General features: G+C 42.8%; 1 protein-coding gene across 1 annotated transcript in view; it reads left to right on the forward strand.

The window, feature by feature from the left end:
* Positions 1 to 2,418: 2,418 nt before the first annotated feature.
* The window catches only part of CTNNAL1 (catenin alpha like 1), a 58,970-nt gene continuing 46,818 nt past the window's right edge, over positions 2,419 to 14,570 (forward strand). Inside the window, exon 1 of the mRNA XM_014875173.2 lies at positions 2,419 to 2,650. Coding sequence (XP_014730659.2) covers positions 2,525 to 2,650 — 126 coding nt within the window. The 5' untranslated portion in view covers positions 2,419 to 2,524. The remainder of the gene's footprint in view (positions 2,651 to 14,570) is intronic.

Here is a 14,570-nt window from a genome sequence, read left to right on the forward strand (position 1 = left end):
TAAAAGTGGAGGCACCTGAGGAAGAGAATTGGGAGAGCTAGACAGTGTTGTGACTAGCACCACCCACTAATGCTGCTTCTTGAGTGAAAACAAAATGCAAGCAGTAAAACAAAGTGGTAGATTGGGAACAGGACTTCTGTCTGCAGAAAGGCATTGCAAAGTTCACGTGATTTGTCCACTAAGTGTAAGAAATCGTTTTTGCCACTTTTAAACTCATTGTTTCTTCTTTAAAAAAATTAAAAAGTTACAATCTTCAAAATTAATCATTAATCTCTGTTACTAATGCTGCTTTGAATCAGAAAATGTCATTCCTGGAATGTCTGATCCATTATTGTGTTGAAGATGACAGGCAGCTGTCTTTGAAATTAAGTGACACAAATTGTCAAATTATAAACTGTGTGTGCATCCGAGTGTTCATGTCCTTCTAGTGCATTTCTGGTTTGAATCAGATTTGTATCTGTAGATGCTGATGACAATTAATTTGTATTATGGCAATATTCAAAAAATAGTCAATAAGGCGGAATAAGAGGGGGAAAAGGGAAAAGGAATGCACTTCTCTCTGTTATTATTGACACTGACACTTCAGTGGATGTTTCCGCTAATGATCCAGAGCTCTCCTATACCAGTGTAGAGTCTTGGGGAGGCTACAACCATAACTGCCCTCAGTACTCTATCAAAATGTAAAAGAAAGCAGTTGTTGCCAGACTTGGAATATGGCTATTGAGAAGTAAAAGAAAAACATATTACCTGAAAAAGAACAAAAGGTGTTGTAAGAAAATGAAAAGTTTGGGAGAAAAACAAAAAAAGAAATCTCAAGTGTGCTCCAAACCACCTTGATCAAGCATGACTGGTACTTATTTCAAGTCTACACCATCATTCAGATGTTTTTGTACCATGGCAGGTTTAAGCCTTCAGTTCTCTCCTGAAACACTTGATGTTATATAAGATGTCATTTTAGAAAATATGAGACTGTGTTGGAAACCAATTTCCTGAAGAGCTAGGAACAGGGTCATGTCGTTATCTAGTGTTGTACTTGCAGCTCTGGCAATTTTCTTTTTTAATAAATATGGATAAGTCCATCGGACTCTAAAGGACAACAAATATTGTCCTTTATCTTATGTTTGTGCTTCAAAATTGTTAAAAAGATGCTATGTGCAAAAAGGGTCAGAAATCTTTTCCAAGGTTTAAAATGATACAAAGTTCCCGATCTAAAACATAAAAAAAGCCGAAGACACGATTACAGAGTTGTGTTGTGCGAGAGCTGAGCAGTCAAACATAAATAATCAGTTCTGACCAGGAAACTAAGTAGTTAGGTGGGAGTGATTTACTGTCCCAGACCCTACACGGGGCTTGCTGGCTCCCGCACGGAGTGGCCCCAGTGCTGCGCCGGGGCAGCTTTGCGCCTGGCTGGTTTGGATAGCAGCCAGAAGAGCTCCGTTCCCTGCCCACAATTTTGGGCAGACAAACCTGTAGAAGAATCAGCCGTACCAAATACACACACGCCAAATGAGACCTGGAAGCATCCATATACGGATACTTTTCAAGTACAGATTAGTTAATAAAGTGGAGAAGTGAATTTAGCCCACAACAAACCCCACAACACAAACCAAATCACTTTTATTTCTTTGAATTACTTTTGCTTTCTTTTTGCTAGATCAATCACAGATGTTGTTGCTTTAGCACCAGGGCTGGGCAAACCCGGATAAGCACGATAGCAGTTCTCTAGGAGCGGCCAGGTGTGGAATACAAATCACCCAAAGCCTTTTTTCCCCTTTGCCGTGAGGCTTCTAAGAGAGAAGCTGACGGCATTTACTTTGAGACACATCATCAGCCCCCCGGATGCTAAACGTAGGCGAATCGTGACTGCAGCCCTTCCGAAGGAGAGAGCGGCTCCTCGGCTCCTCTCCCTGGCCCCCACACCGCCGTCCCACACTTCCCGACCGAGACCACCCTTCCCGCGCCAGCCGGTGCCGCGGCAGCCCAAGGCCGGTCACCGGCTCGGACTGCCGCCGCCTTGGGGCCACCCGAGCCCCTCAGCCACCGCCTGCTCCGGCTTCCCGCCTCGGGCAGGGACCCGGGCGAGACCGGCGGGGAAGCCCCGTGTAGGAGCGGAGGTGGCGGGACCAGTCCCGATTCCCTTCCTCGGCCGGCTGCGGGGTGGGGCGCGGGGCTGCGGGCGAGGAGGGGCGCGGAGAGCAGGCGGCAGCCCCCCGGCGCTGGCTGCGCGGCGGGGCGGGAGCCGTGCGGGCGGGAGCTGCCGCTTTAAATCCATCCCGTCCCGAGGGGCGGGGAAGGGGCCGCCGAGGAGGGGGCCGGGCGCGCGCGCGCGGCATCGCCCGGCGCGGTAGAGGAGCCCCGGCGGGCGCGGGGCGGGGGTGGCGGCCCGGGGGTGGGGCGGGGCGGGGCGGGGCGGGGCGGTGAGAGGAGCGGCGTGAGAGGAGCGGCGGGGCCCGAGCTGCCCGTGCGGGAGTGCGGCGGCGGCGCGGCTGGAGGGGGTGTCCCGGCCCGGCCCGGCTGCCCCGCTATGGCCACGTCCCCGTGCAGCAGCAGCGGCGTCTCCTCGTCGTCCTCGTCGGGGCTGGGCGCGGACGCGGGGCTGGAGATCCGCACGCGCTCCGTGGAGCAGACGCTGGTGCCGCTGGTGTCGCAGGTAGGAAAAGCGCCGCGGGGATTTCCCTCTCCCCGCAATCTCCGCGAGGCTCTGCCCGCCCGGGACGCAGCTCTGCGCTGCCGAAGTTTGCGCGCTCGGGTCGCGGCGCTCCGCAGCCCCCTCTCTGCCGCCGCGCCCCCTCCCGCCCGTCCCGGGGTCCCGCCGGCTGCCGGAGCCGGTGCCGTGCGGGTGATGCTGCTCGCACGTCCCTCCCCGAGAAAGACTCCGAAGTTCCCCGCAAGGTCGCGGGGGAGCGTTGCGTAACGCCGGGCGCTGCGGAGCCGCCGGCGGTCCGAGCCCCGGGACGCCGCGGCGGGAGGGGCACGGAGGGGCTGCCCCGCCGCCCGAGCGCTCCCGGCTGCCCGAGCCTCCCGCCTGCTGGCTGCCCGCGTGGGAGCGCGCTCCTGTCCTCCCAGCTCGGCGCCGGAGAGAGCGCTCGCCTTCCAGGGGCTTCGGCGGAGCTTTGTGTTTTCGCGGTCCGGCCTGAGCGTTGCATTGATTGGAGCTCCTACTGCACCCCGGGGTAGCGCCCGGTTTTTAAGAGGCTCCATAATAGGCAGACTGTCTTGATGACCTTTTAGCATGTCCCGCGCAGTGCTAAATGACCTTAAACCCACCCCCGAATCGGGCTTTTCAGTGCTCTTCTAAGTAATTATATGCGTTGCTGGTTTTTGTTGTTGTTGCTGTTGGGGTTTTTTTTCAGACATTTAGTTACAAAATTGGTGTTTGGCATACTCATTAGAATTTTGTTTCTTGAAAAATAATGTCTGAAAAAAGCAGTGTTTGCTGTATAGGATTTTTGTGCTTTCAGCACTGATCAATAGGTTTTGACTTGCTAACTTTATCTGTACAAAATCTTTAAACTGTATGTAACAGCTGTACAAAAATAACTAGTCCTGGTGAGGTTAAATTGTGTTGATACCTCATAATCCATCTGGAAACAAACTGTGGTAAGCCTTGTTCGGTATTTGTATGTCTGGGCTGCAGGAAGGGTTTCTAATGGGTAATCGTGTTTCTGTACCCATCATGGTAATGTGTGTTTATTTTTCTCTTTGGAGAAATCACATTCAGTATAGCAAAGCCCTTCAAAGGGATTGAACCACTTGTTCCAAGTAAAATGAATTTTCTAGTCCTGAAACAACTGAGGTAAAATAGGCAGACGTCTTTTAGGAAGCTTAAGAGCAATCAGAAACACATTTAGTTGCAAAAACTGAGTTTAGTTGCATATGTTCAATTTGTACTTTTAACAGATTTATATGAAGATGCTCTTATTTCTCTGGAGTACTCTCTAATAACAATAATCTTATTACCTTTGCAACAAACCTACAGAGAAGTGCATCATGTATGATTTTTCATTGACCACAAAGCCCATGACAACATCTTCCCGAAGGGCTAAGCAGCTTTCACTTCCCTGTGTACAGGGTGTCTGAGCATTTGTGAACACTCAGATCTCAGTTTTCCTGCTAAGGCATTCCAGACTTGAGACAAGTGTGTTCCTTGAAGCGCAGCGCTGAGCTCTGTTCGGATTCAGGCTGGAGTTGCTGATGATGTCAGCAGTAGCTCCTTACACCTGCCTGGTAAAATGCCCCACTTACTGTAGTGGTTTATCAGTTCTGCCTGTACCATTCCGTCTGGATTGCTCAGTTGAGATCTCACTGACCGGCTTTGTTTAGAAATTTATGCAAAATGGTGTTTATAGAGTACTTCTTTGTCTCAGAATTTACTTGTGGATTCTGCATAAGCTGTGCATGCAGTAACCCTCAGGACTTTGTTTTTCTGCTTGTACAAAATACACTCGCAAAGGGCTATGTTCCTACTGTGAAGTTAACTTCACAGTTTACCCTTTTGTTAAAATCTGAGGAGCGCTATGTGATACTTGTGCACTACTGAAAAAAAATAGTCAGAATGTTCCTACTGCTTTTCACTACTTATTTTAAGCAAAGAGGAAACAAAAGGTGCCTTGTCTGACAAACTCACTTTCAATCTCTCATGTGGGGCTAAATCTTTCCTTTAAGCAAAAAAAAGAAGCTGCATTGATTCTTATTAAAATTCATGTAATGTACTGTACATCGTCCTCATTGTAATATTGTAAACATGTGTTTGCCTGCTTGTTCTTCCTCAGCAATTGTGAGGGTTGGTTTTGTTTGATTTTTTAAATTGCATTTTGCAGCATGGGTTTTTTTCTTGTAGACTATGTTGTAACAGAGTACATTTGCTATCAGCAGTGGTATAAGATTCCTATTATTCCAGCAGGAGAAAGTACCCTTAGAGTCATTACTGCATGTACTTACTAAACTAATTAAAATTGGTTCTAAAACTTAGAGTATATACAGAGTTAAACTAGATCTGTTCAGACCTTGATGTGGCCCATTTTTAAGAGTGCCACAGATGACAAAGATGACAAATTTAAGCCGTGGTATTAAGCATATTTGCTAACACTTCTTTTTCACTATCTGCATGGCTGTACTGTGAAAAGAATCATTGTACAGTATTTTGCAAAGCATGTGGCATGCAGTTCAGAAAATACGGCTTCTGGGGTCAAGCACCACGATTTTCTTAAAATAAGTAGTATTTTCTTCTCCGGGATAGGTTTCTTTAGTTCAGTTTTCCCTGAATAAATGCTATAGCATACTTTAAAAGTCTAGACATCTCCTTCATTGCTGCTACCCATTACCAGTCTAATTATTTTGGGGTCCATTTTTTTAATTGAAGGTTTTTGGCAGCACACGTCAGGAAGGGTGTTTGAAGTGGTCAGTGCTTACTCATTTAATAACAAGTCATTTAAAGAGTTGAGGAAAAGCAAAGACAGGGAAAAAGCACTTTTCAGGATGTGGCTGCAGCAGTGGCTTCCACAGCTGCCATTCTGTACCTGTTTGCTGGTGTAGGAGCAGTCAGATACCTTCACAGCTGTAGGATTTTGTCTGTCTAGATCTGTTCTAAGGAAGCATTCTGAGAATACTCAGTATAGGTATTTGTCAACCTTCACAGTCAGGTACTTGGGAGAAAGAGGGAAACTTTGAGATCTGTCTACCTGTAGAAGAGAAGGCTCTGGAGAGACTTGTTGCAGCCTTCTAGTACCTAAAGAGAAGCTGCAAGAAAGCTGGAGAGGGACATTTTCCAAAGGTGTGTAGTGATAGAGGAAGGGGGAATGGCTTTAAGCTGGAAGTAGGTATGTTTAGATTCAATGTTAGGAAGAAATTCTTCTCTGGAGAGTGGTGTGAGAGTGCAGTGGGTTGTCCAGAGATGCTGTGGGTGCTCCATCCCTGGAGTTGTTCGAGGCCAGGTTGTATGGGGCTCTGAGCAACCTGATCTAGTGGAAGGAGTCCCAGCCCTTGGCAGGGCAGGAGTGGAACTAGGTGACCTTTCCCTTGCATCCCAAATCATCTTTTATTTCTATATTCCTGAAAGAACAAAGTCACTTTTCACAGTTGAAGGTGACTTATCCTCCACCATCCGGAGTGCAGACCAATGTATTACAGCTGCTCAGCTTTCAGAAAGCCGATGTTGTCATAGGCAGTTTGGAGAATGATTGTGTGCCCCTATGTTACAATGAACGTGTTTTTCCAATTTTCTTGGTATAGGAGATCCTGCCAGAGGTTTTGGAGTTGACTTGACCCATATAGTAAAAAATATAAGCTTTAAAATTTTTCTTTATTTCAGCTACAAAAGGCCCATGATACCAATGCTTCTGAATGCTGTTGTTGTTAGTCTTAGATTCTACATAAGTTAACAGTGCCTTGAGGTGAATTAAACAAACCTGTTCTTTGCCGTAGTATTGTTTCCTTGCTCTCTCTGAAGTAGGCTAAAATAATTCCCATTTCAGTAAACGTTATATAACGTTACATAATGTTCTGCCAGTGTTCTGTTTTTCCGAAGTTTCTCGAGTTGTATGTTAGAGCCCAAAGAAGATCCTGATGGAGTTGATGTTTTCCTAATAATGTGAAAAGCTCACTGATGCAGTTTTCAGACTGAAGGTATGACTTTAGAATAGTCATTGTGCATCAAGTTACAGATCTGTGTATAATCTGTAAACTTTTCTCTGGTTTTATATTTTGGTCAATTACCAGGGAATGATATGGGGGCCAATACTGTTTAACGTCTTTATTAATGATCTGAATGTTGGGGTGAGCATAAACCAGCTAGTTCAACAGGCATGTGAACTTCCCCCCAGCAATTTGGGGCGTGTCTGACACTGTGGATGACAGGGCTGCTGGACAGAGGGACAGGCTAGAAAGATGATACGACAGGAAGTTTGTGAAGTCCAAGTCATGCAGCTGAGTCGGAATTGCACTCATGCAGCTGGGATCAACTGTTGGCAAGAAAACTGCATGGGAGTCCTGGAGGACAAGTTGAATGGGGATCAGCAGTGATGGCTAGCTGTACCTAGAGTTGGTAGCATGAGCATAACAAGCAGACTGCAGAAATGATTCTTTTTTTTTGTTTGGCACTTGTGAGGCAGTATGGGGTACAGTACCATGTTGAGTTCTGTGCTCCACAGTACCAGGGAAAATGCTGACATAGTGGAGTATGTGACATAAGGGGAGAAGCTGAAGGAGATGGGGGCTTGTTCCACCTCAAGAACAAGCCCACTTGTGTGAGAAGTGTAATGGTCTGTTATACAGAAATGGTCTGTGATACAGAAAGCTGTATCACTTAAATTTATCTGCTGTGATTTTATTTTTTTTTTCTTTTTTAATTGTCTGGACAATGGCAGAGTTTACCACAGCCTACAGCTATCCACCTAGTGGCAGGTGTGGAGAAATGGAGAAGATGGAGACAGACTGATTCCAGACATGTATGATGACAGAACAAGAAGCACTGGGCAGAAGTTGGAACATGGGAAAGTCTGATGATGTATAAGAGAAGGCTTTTTTCAATGTAAGGGAGGCCAAACACTGGATGAGGTATTCAGAGCTCCGTCAGAGTCTGCAGTTTTGGAGATGTTCAGAATGGATAAGACAGGACACTCTAGTTGGACTTAGTTTGAGCAGGGACCTAGGGTAGATAATCCTGGAAATTGCTTTCATCATGAGCAAGACAGATGTCTGTTTTCATGGATGTCTGTTTCATAATCAGAAGATCTTGCTGCTGAGGAATAATGGTCAACTCAGACCTAACCTTCATATGGAAAGCTAGGAATGTACTTTCCCATCTGTATCACTTTGATCTGCAGTGATTTTTTGGTCTGACATTTTGTTCCCTGGTCAGTGCTGCAAGATGTTTCTGCAATTCTGTAGTCAGATCTTATCTTTACTGTCCCAAATAAATTGGGATCACCAACAAATTTTCATCATTTTATTACTTGCTTATCTCTCCTCTCTCTTTATGATTGTATATAATAATCTATGTTAAAGTACTTGGCAATACTAGGTTTCTGTGTAACTCTATTAAAGTAGCTAATCATTCACTTTCTGATATCCTTCATCTTTGTTCTCATCATTGTCTCTTGATGAGTTCAATATTCGTGCAAAAGATCTGCTTCTGTTTCTCTTAGAGACTTGCTTGATGTCTTTTGAAAACTGTGAATTTTGTTTCCTAGTTTTCTTTCAGCAGAGTGCCTTCTTATCCATGTAATTGGTGATGTCTACAGAGAAATCTGGTTGTTCTGTGAGGCAGTAATTCCTTTAACAAACACCTCTGTTAAATCTTTGCCCACGTGTCATATTTGTTTGGATGTCCACTACTTTTTTTAAAGTTTTTATATTGATTTGACATGTCCAAGTGTCAGGGCAACATTCGTACCTCACTGTTGACCGGGTTTTAAGCAGGAGATTGCATGAGAAAGTTGGTATAATCCATTGTATATTTGAGCCCCTTGAAATCTTAGTGAATAACATCTAATGTTGGCAAGTTGTTCCAGTTCGTTTTATCTGCCATTTTCATATCATGTTCTGCATATCACTCTGATTCCACACAGATTCTCTGAATACCTCACAGACGTACATTCTGGAGTAGGGATTGCTTCACTTTCTTTTGCAGTTGAGCACAGTTATGAATAGCTGCTCTGCTCTCTTCTTATTTTCTGTCAAAAGAATAGGGCAAAACTATGATAAGGAAGTAGCAGAGAACGTCAAGGTTATAACTCCTGAAGAAATGGACTGAAATAGCTAGTACATTACTGTATCTTTAGTGGAAGTGATGTTGTTCTCCATGGAACTGAAAAAGCATATACTGTCCAACAGAGAAGTGTAAAACTGCAGACATTGAGTTCAGTATGCTACTGTCAGTGCTGCTGACATTGGCCTTTGGATTTTGTTCATAGGCTAGCACTGTTTTTGGGGAATCTGTTTTGTGGATTTGCTGGCTTGGAAGTCCTCAGATGGCTTCTTCAAATACATCATTAACAAAAGAAAAACTAAGAGGAATATGAGCCTGTTGCTAAATGGAGGTGGGACCCTGGTAACAGAGGATGCAGAGAAGGCAGAGTTACTGAAAGTCTTCTTTGCATCAGTCTTCACTGACAACACCAGCTCTCAGCAATCTCTAACTCAGGAGACCAGAGTAAAGGAATGTTGGAAGGAAGACTTCTGCCTCGTCAAGGAAGATTGGGTTGGAGAGCATGTAGGCAAACTTGACATCCACAAGTCGAGGGGCTGTATCCATGAGTGCTGGGAGAGCTGGCCGACACCACAGCAAGGCTGTTCTTATGCGGGAGAGGTGCCTGAGGACTGAAGAAATCAAGTGTCACTCCGTCCTACAGAAAAGGTAAGGAAGGGGAGACAGAGAGCTACTGGCTTGTCATTCTCACCTTAATCCTTGGAAAGGTGATGGAGCACCTCATTCTGGAAGCAGTCTCCATCCACATGCATGACAAGGTGTTCAGGAGTAGTCAGCATGGATTCACTAAAAGTAAATCATGTTTGACTAACCTGATTTACTTCTATGATGAAATTACTTCCTGCACGGATGCGGGGAGAGCAGCGGATCTTTTCTACCTTGACTTCAGCAAGAGTTTGGACACTGTTTCTGGATAACATCCTCATAGGCCAACTCGGGAAGTGTGGACTGGATGAGTGGACAGTGAGGTGGTCTGAGGACTGACTGAACAGCAGATCCCAGAGGGTTTGTAGTCAGTGGCACAGGGCCTCTCACAAGTCATGTCCCCCAAGGTTCAATACTGGGCCCAGTATTGTTTAACTTGTTCATCAGTGACTCAGACAAAGGGGCAGAGGCCTCCTCAGCAAATTCCCTGATGACACAAAACTGGGAAGAGTGGCTGATACCCCAGAGGCTGTGCAGCCCACCAGAAGGACCTTGACAGATTGGAGAGATTGGAAGAGAGGAACCTTCTGAAATTCAGTTGGGTTTTTCTAACAGCTTTAAAAGAGACAGTCCTATATTAAAAGCACTGTTAGACTTCTAATTTATTTATCACTAACTCTTTATTCTTGGAAGTCTACAAAAATGGGGGTGGGAACCCACCACATTCTTGCTGTCTTCTTTTCCTCTGCATCGTGCATCAGTCTTGTATATAAGCTGATGTTTGAATGTCTGTAGCCATAGTATTGTATTGCAGTACAGGCTCATTACAAACCTACTTTAGGACTTGTTAATCAAGTGCATTCTCTCTCAATTAGAGTCTAAATAGAAGTGTCTCATATACTCTCTGGACAGTATTTGTAATCTTAAGGAATATGCATAGTCTCATTCCCTTTCTGAACTTCAGCATTCAGTCCAAACTCAAATCCATTTCAGCTTATTTGCATTTCCCATGCAGCAGATGCACTGACAGATTTGTTCCAGCAAATCCCTTGGCTTCCTTGTTTCACTGGGCATTTTTTTGGTATCTCTAGGTCTTTCTCTTTTATATGTCTAAGGTGCTAAAGGATTCTTACATTGTTGGCTGTTGTTGCTCCAGTATGGTGCCAGAGCTTGTGCATTGCCCCTTATAGCTCCTTTTGGAAGATGGGAAAATTCTTTTTTGGAAAAAGTAGGATGATCCATATTTGTCTTTAGCTCATTGCATCTGAGGGAAAGAAAAGATCTGCATGCACTCCTTTTAAAATGCTTCTTGGGACCTTGTCTTTGGTAACTTGAAAGCTTTGAGAAACTGTTTCTGCTCTTTTCCAGAATTTTCTGTCTTACAATTTAATTTGGTACTCACTTTAGGCTTGAAACTTGGCACTACTGTTGAGTAATAAAATTATGAATTGTGGTGTAAAGGCTTGTGTTGTAACTTGCATGGAGGGAGGCAAACCTCCTGCTAAACTCAGAAGAGTTTACATCCTGTAGAGCAGAGAAACTCTGCCGTGGATCATATGCTGTAACTGCTGTGGGTCTGGAAGCATATGGTGCTGCCTGGGTACAGACTTGCACCTCTGTAGTTCCAGTTGGTCATTGACTCAGTGGCTCTTCTCCCTGCGGATCCATAGGTATTGCAGGTTAAGTTGTGAGCTTCTGGTTTGTGTTAACCATCTTGTGCTCCATGCAAATTCTTTTTCTGGCAGAAGCTCAGCTGTTACTCAGCCTGTACTTGGTGCTCTGTGCCCCTAAAGGAGCCTGATTGTTTCACTTTGATTTATGCAGAAGAGTTAATCTTAGGAAATTGTCATCTGGATGTAGAAAATGTGATTATTTCAAAGTATCAATTCTATTTCTTGGCTGATGTGGTTGCAAGTTTCCTTTTCATGAGACTAGTTTTTAATTGACAGCTTTTAGTCATGGAAGCTAGGTCATTGTGAAACATTGAAAGAGAAATAGATAATCATTTACAGCTGTGGTTTATAATGGAAGCTTGGGAGCCCAGGAGTACCTTAGAATAACTTAGAGGTAAATTAAATTATTGTGTTACATTAATAATTATTGATGTTAGTATCACTAATTAGATTCTGCTTTACAAGGAAAATTACACTTGAATATTTTATCACATGAGCAACAACACACTCATGAAACAGTTGTGGTTTCAGACTTCTTCTGTGAACCCTTGGCTGGTAAAGTTGGCTTTGAGTTAAGCTTGGGTACTGCTTTATAATGTTCAATACCTTAGTCTTTGATGTGATAAATGAGTCAGACTAATATTTCAAGTAGCTAAAGGAAGATGCTTTTTACTGACATAGCTGAAAATCAATTGCTCTTTTTCAATGGTATCTTATCTTTCATATTTTTGGGATCTGATTAATGACTTTTTTGCAGATTAAACAAATTTTTTTCGTTCTCCAGTAGAATGAGTATTAAATCAAAACTGCCTCTCTGTGATCCGGCACAAGAAGAATTAGAGCAGCTTTCTTGCTATTCAGCATTGTTAACAGATGGTTTTAGACAGATTAGGTAGGGAAATCCCCAAAGGATGATTTATGAATTAATGATTGCAAACAACTCTGATTATAGTTCAGTAGAACTGTTGTGTGGTACTATGAGCCTGTGGCTTTCTGCATGGATTTATTTTAAGTTTCTTAATTCGTTAGAAAAAGTATAACCCTCGCTAGATAGAAACTTAAATTCTATTTTTTACTTACTGAGCTATATTGCATTTCATTAATAGCATTGTTTAAAGCTAATGGGGCAAATGACAGGTGATATAGACTCTGGAGCCAACTTATAACTGTTACTCTGCTTTAGATACTGAATTGGATTATTTTTTACTGCAGTGAATTCTCAAATGGTAAGGTAACTCCTAAACAAAAATTGCAAAAGTAATTTATGAGCAAATCCTGAAATTCTTTCAGATGTGCATAGAAATATAAAAAAATCATGCTATTGCTTTTGTCTTACAGAAACATGATTTTATTAAACAGAATGAATATAACTATTTAGAACCACACAAATCCTATTTTCAAATAAAAATAAAGCAAAGTTGTTCTGCAGTGATAATCTTTTCAGCATGGGGGTTGTGATAGTATTTTTGTTTGTTTGCTTATTCATAGGCATGAAAAATCTTTACAAGTAGAAGGGTAGTATTGTCCAATGTTTCAAGCACTTAACATATAAGAGTTAGACCAGTGCATGGAGTGTTCCCTGTTAATTAACAAAGATTCTGTATCATATCTCTATGGTGCATTTAAATATTCTTAAATTTTCCAACTGAATGAGTTTTTATTGCCCTGGAGCTCTTTAATGAAGCAATTAAAAGAACATACAGGCACTTTAGCATAAATAAGATAATAGTTCCTGAATTATGCAAAGTTTTTGTTTTGCACTCCTGTAGGTGGATAGTAGTTGGATTTGCATAGCCTTTTCCAGAGCTCACTGTACTTGTCTGTTAATCCCTAGAGCAAGTCTGTGCTTTTCAAAATGGAATACCAGGTGTTGTTCTGAACTGAAGTGGGATGTCAAAATGCTGCTAAGGAAGCCTTCTCTGAAAGAGGCTGCAGGAACTCTTCGGTTGGGAACATGCAATGTAAGGATTAAATAGCTGGGAAGCTACCTGCTTATGAACTAACAAGGAACATTTTCTACATCTCCAGGAGCCAATCCTGGTTTGAATAGAAGGAATTCTCAGTTGCAGGTGAAATAAGTGTGTTGTCCCTGCTACATCCTTTGTTACAATGTGTGTGTTTTTAGTTCCACAACAGTGGTGGTTTTTATTTTAATAAGCAGCTCAGAGCTGGCTCAGGCATTGTTTGCACAAGCAGTACAAGGTTAGGTACATTAACAACACAAGTGGAGGGGAAAAGCCAGAATTATTGTTTGCCAGTCTCTGGTTTTGAGGTTACCTGATTATGTTAGTAAAATGAGTTATTTCTGAGACTTGCATCTCTCTGGTGCTGAAAACATGTCTGCATCTGTTTCGGCCGCATCTGAAAGTACACTTTAAACAATGAACTTTTCTCTGAGTTGGATTTTCTTAGGCTTAATTCTGCCCAGGTTTTCTAGACGTGAAATGAAAAGCGGGAATTGCTTTGTTTATAAAATCTAGCTGTTTAGTTGAGAAAATACTGAAGGGCAACAGGAGGGGAGGAAAGTGTACTGCCATGTATGCCTAAAACCCAATTATTTGGTCTACTGGCTTATGTTCACCTTTTCTAGTTGAGGTAGTTCTACATTTCAAACTTCAAGACAGCAGTTGAGTTAAAAAGCCAGTTTTACTTCTGAATACGTTTTGTAATAGGTATTTTATGATGTCCAGTGTGCTTGTGAATGCACACATTATATTATCAGAAGAAGTTAAGTTGGACCTTGTTTGAAAAACTATCTTTGTGCAATTTTGGTGCCAGCTCAGTCTATGAACTTGACTACATCTCTTAAAAAAGAGAAGAAAGGCTGAACTTGAATTGTCTGAAAATGATGATCTGTTTCATGGTCAGTCATTGCTATAGAAATTCTGAAGATGCCTTTTTTGGGTGAAAGGTGGGGAGTCCTCTGACTTGTACAGCATGTGGCAATAAGAGTAAACAAGGTATCTTTGATCATTGGTTAAGCCTCACTGAGGATTTTCCAGTGATTAGTCTCCTCTTCCATGTGTGGAAAAAAAGAGGACAGCAGCAATGCAGATTGGTTTTTGTCTGCAGATCAGTGGGGATCCCTGGTTTTAAGGAGTCTGTGGAAAGAGAACATTAAAAAGAAAGCATATTTGTCCTCTACAGTAGGGTACTTTAATAACATCATTAAAGTAATTCAGTGCTCTACATAATATCGAGAATCCACAGGCTGCAAGAATAGTGAGCTGTGCTCATTCAGGATTTTCCCCCCCTGATATTCCTTTCCACAATTAAAAAAAAGAAAAAAAAGAAAAATAACTGGAAATAATTTAATCCCACAGGGAAAAAAAAGTCCTGAAGTTTTCAGAGTTCTTCTTGCTTTGGGGAAAAAAAAACAAAACACCAAACAAAGAAAACCTACCAGCAAATCCTCAAATCCAAAATAACCCACACAGAAGGAAATAAATTGGTGTCATCTAATTGCTGCACTGCATTTGAACAAGTTCATCTGTATCATATTTAGCTAATCATTTTCTCGATGTTTGGTTTGGAACTTGAAATTT

Source organism: Sturnus vulgaris, chromosome 1 (genome assembly GCF_052056855.1).
Source record: "Sturnus vulgaris isolate bStuVul1 chromosome 1, bStuVul1.hap1, whole genome shotgun sequence".
NCBI lineage: Eukaryota > Metazoa > Chordata > Aves > Passeriformes > Sturnidae > Sturnus > Sturnus vulgaris.